Source organism: Venturia canescens, chromosome 7, assembly GCF_019457755.1.
Source record: "Venturia canescens isolate UGA chromosome 7, ASM1945775v1, whole genome shotgun sequence".
Classification (NCBI taxonomy): domain Eukaryota; kingdom Metazoa; phylum Arthropoda; class Insecta; order Hymenoptera; family Ichneumonidae; genus Venturia; species Venturia canescens.
In genome coordinates, this window is record NC_057427.1 from 15,524,178 (window position 1) to 15,530,933 (window position 6,756).

The window sequence follows — 6,756 nt, forward strand, 5'->3', positions numbered from 1 at the left end:
ATCTCAGGAACAAGAAACACGTCGAACCGCCATCTGGCGGATTTCTCCCGAAGCTCCGTATGTCAAAATATTTGTCTGTCATCGGCCGAGAGTTCTCTTCAATGATTTACGACATGATTACTAACATTTGCACACAATTTTGCTTCTTCATTCATGTGTTATGGATGAAAAGTATTAAAAATGACATTTATTCGATAACTGTAAATTAATTCTGAAGTTGACGTTTATAGTCCGGATATAACAATGGCTGCGGGCTTGCTGCTGCTGCGGGCGATTAAAAATCATTGAAAAGAAAACCAACCTCGCATCCGACGTTCAGCCTTCTGTTTATGTGTTGAAAAAACCCTGATCACCCAGAGAGGAAAGAATCTTATAATTACTAGCCAACATCTTTATTCTATCGTAAACCTTGCGAGTCTTTCCATGACCATAGTATCATGCTCGTAAAATAGTAAGCCCTGCGCGCAAACCTGTCACCGCGCTTTTTTCATGTTTTTTTTTTCTCAATCTGCAAGCAGCTGAATGATAAGCAGCAACATGGCGGAACGATAGGTAGCAGACGATGGCAGGTGGCTATGATTGAATTTAACGGAAAAAGTGTTTCTCACCTACTGTAATAATGAACGAGAATGCTGAAAATGATTGTGCCAATGATGAAGACCGTTTTGAGGATGCGGTTGATCCTCGTGTACAGGTAAAACATTCATTTTAACCTTGTCAAGTTTCGAAGTGCAACATCAAGGTGATTTGGGTGCAGTCTGTCCTAATGACCCGTACCATATTATACCGATATTTCCAATGATAAATATTCACATAAACAAGATTTGGGACATCCCATAACTTTTATCCATTCGTCATGGAGATTGGAGTGAAAAAAATACATTATTTTATGCTTTTTGAAAATAGATCGAATTGGAACGTCTCAATACTGCAACCGATGATATTAACAAGTTGGAAGTCGATTTGGACGTGAGTAAACCATAAAAACATTACAATTTTAAGGTATTGTTATTGTGAGCACAATTCTAAAGAATTTATCAATAAAAAATTTTCATAATCAAAAATGAACACGTGATCATACAGTCTCTGCATTATGAAGGCTTCTTGTCATCTTGAATGACAGTTCTCAATTTCTGAATATCAAACTATTTCCTTTCACTTATCCCTACCACCATAGAAAAGTCTATGAAAGCTTCCTGAGTTTCTGTGCTGCTTATGTTCAAAGTTTCAATACAATTGCAGAGGATCGCCGGGTCACGATGATTAGAAAAATGTTCAGGTGCTCGTGTGACTTCTAATATCTGTGCGTTAAGCATTTGAGCTTGACAGATCAGTCTATAAATATTTTGAATTCTACCTTTTGACGACACGTTGCTAAAGAATTTCATTCAATGGTTTTTATACAGGAGGCTAGAAGAACTTTTAGGGAATTACTGTGCGAGTCGAGTGTTAAAATAGATCGATTAGCAAAGAACCTCGGAGCTTGCATAGAAAAATCAAGGCCTTATTACGACGCAAGATTCAAAGCAAAGGAGGTAAGGAGGGATGAGATGCTTGAAATTGTCCCGAATAACGTTACACAGTTTCATTGCTTTTTATTCTCAAAGGCGCTCAGAGACGCTCAGAAAGCAGCTATCAGGTTTGAGCGAGCCAACGGACAACACGCGGCTGCCAAGGAAATGGTTTATTTGGCTGAAGAAGGTCTGAAAACAGAAGGAAGATGTTTTGATCATGCGTGGCAGGTACAGAATATTTTCAAATCTGTTTTTATCGTCGATCCATATGAAAAGGTTTCAAATTATATCAAGAATTTTTGTGAAGCTAGAAACCTAATGAAATCCCAAAAATTTGACCTAACGTTGTCATTTCTCTTTAGGAAATGCTGAACCATGCGACATCCAGGGTTAACGAATCGGAGCACGAAAGAGCCCTCTCAGAGGCTGAACACAGACACACTACTGCCGTTTATCACAAAGCAGAGCACAACGTACAGAAACTCCAACGCGAGTTGAAGCGCGTCATTGCCAAATCCAGGTGAAATGTCAACAATGCGTGTCAGCACTTACGCACGCACGTTCAATTTTTTTTTTATGCGACGACAACTTATTTGACTTTTACTCGTTTTTGCATCGGACAAAACTTTCGAATGTAGTTTATTCTGGGACGAATGAGAAATAGCAACGATGATGAAAACATCAAATTTCATAGCAACATTTTTGTCTATTCCAAAGAAACAGTCGTAATTCGTTTTTTCCAAAATCGGGGAAGTCGTGGCTAGTTTTTGAACAAGCATCCGTGCATGAATGATTATGAACATTTTTTATTGAAATTTTAACTTTTATTATCCAGTGAGATTCCCTTTTCGTTATTATTTTCCTTGAGTAGCAAGAAGTAGAAAATTTTAAGTCACTCTTTGGTTGTGTTAATGTTGGCAGTATGGGTGCACGTCGCAGCTTGCTTCTGATAAACAGTATCGCCTACAGGCACACCTTACTCATGTTGTAAGTAGTATAGTATTTAATTTTTGCTTCATTATGTTTTTTCCTTCCCCCCGTTTATCGACGAACCGAAGAAAAAATGATTTTTTTTCATCATTTCGATATTCGAATGTTCGTTTATTTTGCTTGAAATTATTGCTCGAATCCGTGTGTAAAGTAGAATACACGTGAATGAAAAATACAGAAGTTTGCACGCAGTTTTTTCGGAATCAATTAGATCGCGATAATCTTTCGACGATACTCAGTTTCATACTAAGCGCATTTGCATGCAGACCTTACTACGAGATGAAAGCGCTGTTCAACCAGATGCTGGAGGAGCAAAAAACTCGAGTGAGCGTTCTCGAGCGATCCGTCGGTGAAGCTAAGATGACTTATGCCGAGGCACTGAGAAACCTCGAGAGAATAAGCGACGAGATTCATCGGGTTCGTACGAATAAATAATTTTTCCCTACATTTTTCCCATTCATTCAAAAAATGTATTCATTTGTTGAGTTTACACTTTGTCCAGACACGACGTTACGATGGAACGGAAGATTATTCGAAGCACCAAAAAGGAGAGAAGGGAGGAAAAACGGAATCGAAAAATTCGGGTGATCGAGCCACGACAGCGGACGCTCGAAATTCCTCGGATTCGAGCATAACGGGATCACCGGACAGCACGGATTATGCGAGTGATGAATATCTTCGTCTTCCTGAGAAAATGAGTCCGAATACATCGTGTCCAGTTCCACAGAGGGTGAGAAACAAAAATTGTACACGTATGTGAGCGAACCAACTGAAAAATTGTCATTGTCACTTGAAAAATCGGAAGAAGGGCGAATTTAAAGCAAGTATAAAAAGCAAAAAACCTTAATTGAGTTAATAATTGCAGATGGAAAAAGAAAGCACGACCTCAGCATCGTCGTCGGAGTACTTAGGTTTGAGTAATCTGAATTTGTCATCGATCGAACCGCGAAAATACATAAAGCGTGAGAGGCCTCGTAGCATGGCAGCCCCAAGTGATACAAGTAAATTAGTCATTTCGAAGGAAGTTCGAACGACGAGTTTGTTAGATCTTGCGAAGACTGCCGCCGCTGTATCTCCCGTAGACAATAGAGAGTCAAAAATCAACGTAAATAAAAAGGAAGTTAAAGTCAGTGAAAAATATTTACCGAGCTCGAAGGAAGCAGCGAAAGCAACAACAACAACGGCAACAAACGGCAGCGGTGGCGGTGAGGAATGGACGGAAATAAGTCTGAACGATTCACCGGACGAGGTGTTGTTATTCAACGACGACAATTACTCGGACGAGGAGGAGGAGAATCAAATACCGTACAAACCTTTGCCGAGCGAATTGAGCCCGGAAATGGGTAATGAACGCGCTACCATTGTAGGGATAAGGAGCGGAAAAGTAGCGGCCACGGCCACGAACGTTGATGAGACGAGTCGCGAGCCGAGAAGAAAGAAACAGTTGATCAATCAAAAATCACTGCCAGTCATGTTGGAAAAGAATGAACCACCGACGAGTTTCGGTGAGGAAAATAAACCATCGGAGGTGAGCGCGAGTCCGTCGAGCAAAGGCAGAGCTAAATTGGACGGCAGTCTTGCCAATTGGATATCGAGGAGTTCGGCAGCAGGTGAAACGAGCTGCACGAGTTCTGGTTAGGACAAATAAAGATATTCTAAAAAAACAATAACAGTTTGGAACGTGAGAAATAAAATAATTTTTTTTTCAGTCAATTCGAGTCGTCGACAGTCCCTCGATATGCTCTGGAGCACCGGAACTGTCGAACGAGCCGCAGAACTGCTGAGTCACGGTATCATGATGCTCGACATAGGGAATCTTTCCGAAAGATTCCGAGGCGATGGAAAACAGCAACAGAACGTTGAAAGAGTCGATAAAAATGAGAAGAACGAGAAGACTGAGGTTGTCAAGGGTAAAAAAGTACCGAGCCCTCTCGAGAAAACTTTGAGCTATTTGAATCCCGACGAGGAAACATCGGACAGCGAGAGTTTGGCGAGGTTTGTGAAATTCACGACTACAGAAGGAACTTTTTCAAATTTCGGTCTTTATTTGAATATTCGATAATAACGCTCTTTGAACATAAAAATAAAATGGGAATGTAGCGTTTGGCGAAAAAAAAAAACAAAACAAATTGTTGTACTAAACTAAACGTATTTCAGCGTGGAAATGCTCAGCGAGGATCAAATATCGTCCCTGATGATGGAGCAAGACATGAACCAAGTGTGTCAAGATATTTTGGGAACTCCTCTAGTCGAGGTGTGTCCCCTGCTGCAACAACTGCAACAGCAACAATAACAAAAAGCCGCTTTTTATTTATTTATTTAATAACAAATTCTCCCTCCGGCGGAGATGAGTAAAAACGAATGGGAAAACTATCGCATCATTGATTCGTCGATGTTTCCTTCCGTCGAAATAATTAGTTGAATCAACGAAATATCGTTGAATTCAGAGTTTTTTGAAGATGCTCACATTCCTAATTTTATTTATACGCTTTTTATGCTTAAAAAAAAGAATTTATATTTGTTGCCTTCCATTATTGTTTTTAACGAGTCGTTATGGTTGTTGTTAATTTTATGGCGGTTAGTTGTGGGAAAAATGAGTGGGAGCCTAATTATTCGAATGTGTGAGAATGTTTATGGAGAAAGACGAGTTTTGGAGCTATGTACATTTTCGCGAGTTTCAAAGCTAAATCAATCATTCGATTAGTCTAATTGCGAGGAATATTGAAGCAATACTGTCCACTACGTAGTCTATTGGTAGTAAATAAATAGAAAAATGAATTCAATCAATTTTAAAATACACGAGAAAGGCTAATAATAATAAAAATATCGGAGATATTTGTAGTTTTCGTTCGATTGTTTAGAAAATTTAGTCGTCTTTGTTCGATACGTTTCGCATTTGATTTTAAGGTACAAAACATTTATACATATTCAAAACTGAAGCACAGTAAACGCAGCTTGAATCATTTTCGCAACTTCAATGTAGCGAGTCACGAATTTATGTAAAGTTTACAGAAAAGTAGCGAAAATAATCCAAGTGCGTTTGCCCTTGGAGCTTTATTTTCATTCTTGGTCATGAGCACACGTTTTGTTTAGCTAATGAACGTCAAACCAATATCTCGATTAACTTGAATCATTTTTCTACGACATTCCTTTCACGTCGACTTTACAATATGTTGCACGTAATTTTACTCTCGATACAAGGCTTGATGCACCGATGAAGAAAAAAAAAAAAAACATCAAATGTGGACTAGTACGAAAAATGTTATGGCTGCTTTTCGAGTCAAATGGATTTACGAATTCGAAAATATTAGATTAAATTTAGGAATACAGGCGGCAAAAAAGCTCTTATTGCATCTTGGATTGTTGGAGTACACCAAAAATTTCATTCACTGTCGTCAAAGTTTTTCAATTTTTCAACATTCAGCAATTTTTCAATTCACTGATTTCATTCGGTTGAAATTCGTAAAAAAAAACTAAAAAGTATTTCTCATGAATTCAAATTTTCTTTCTTATTTTTATAATTTTTTTGGAAGAAAATTTCGTTGCATTCCAACGATTCAAATGTCACCGTGATTAACTATTCCGCAAGACAAAAAATAATACCAGCTTCAAACGATTAGATTATTCGATTCGTAAGAATTTTCAAATAAATTCCAATCTTCCATGTTTAAAATGGCCGAAAAAAAACAGCATCGAGAACTTGCCTGAATAATCGTTTTAACGATACTACATTAGTGATTCAACCGTTTAATTAGTGAACGAAAATTGATTTATCCATTAATGACGATCGGTCCGATTAGCATGTAATTAGAATAATGCCACTTTATTAGGTGAAGCACACCCAATTAAACTAGTCAATGAAATGCCGAGCTGATTGCTTTGTCCATTCGTACGTCATCGGCTGGACTTGATTTTTTTTTTTTTTAGTAATGTGGATAATCGTGTGATTTCGTTTAATTAATTTTTTCACTGTGAAGCCGAGCGAGCTCAGCGATGCTCAATGACACACCAAAAACACGTAATTATCATTGTCGATTAAAAAAAAAAAAACAGCAACACATTACGATAGTCATGTTATTATGATTAATTAATATTACGTGTAAAATATTGTATATGTGACTGTACCTATATGTATATACTGCGACTCATCATTAAAGCATCATTACCAAATGAATATGTTTGAATTAATTAGACTCCATCAGAATACTGGTCGAAACGCGTCGAGGTAACTGAATTTGCTTGGTGATTGATT

At 38.1% G+C, this 6,756-nt stretch overlaps 1 protein-coding gene across 3 annotated transcripts; it reads left to right on the top strand.

Moving 5' to 3' along the window:
• Positions 1-40: 40 nt before the first annotated feature.
• Positions 41-6,678, top strand: LOC122413905 (uncharacterized). Of its 3 annotated transcripts, XM_043424577.1 has the most exons (12): positions 41-57; positions 519-694; positions 907-969; positions 1,407-1,535; positions 1,608-1,742; positions 1,877-2,034; positions 2,436-2,501; positions 2,744-2,921; positions 3,007-3,234; positions 3,370-4,138; positions 4,214-4,499; positions 4,662-6,678. In XM_043424577.1, the coding sequence occupies exons 2-12, from the start codon at positions 620-622 to the stop codon at positions 4,795-4,797; spliced, it is 2,223 nt and encodes a 740-aa protein (XP_043280512.1). In that variant the 5' UTR covers positions 41-57; positions 519-619; the 3' UTR covers positions 4,798-6,678. The 3 variants fall into 3 exon arrangements, with proteins under 3 accessions (XP_043280512.1, XP_043280513.1, XP_043280514.1); XM_043424578.1 differs by lacking the exon at positions 41-57 and having other exon boundaries at positions 114-694; positions 2,771-2,921; XM_043424579.1 differs by lacking the exons at positions 41-57; positions 2,436-2,501 and having other exon boundaries at positions 115-694; positions 2,771-2,921.
• Positions 6,679-6,756: the final 78 nt, after the last annotated feature.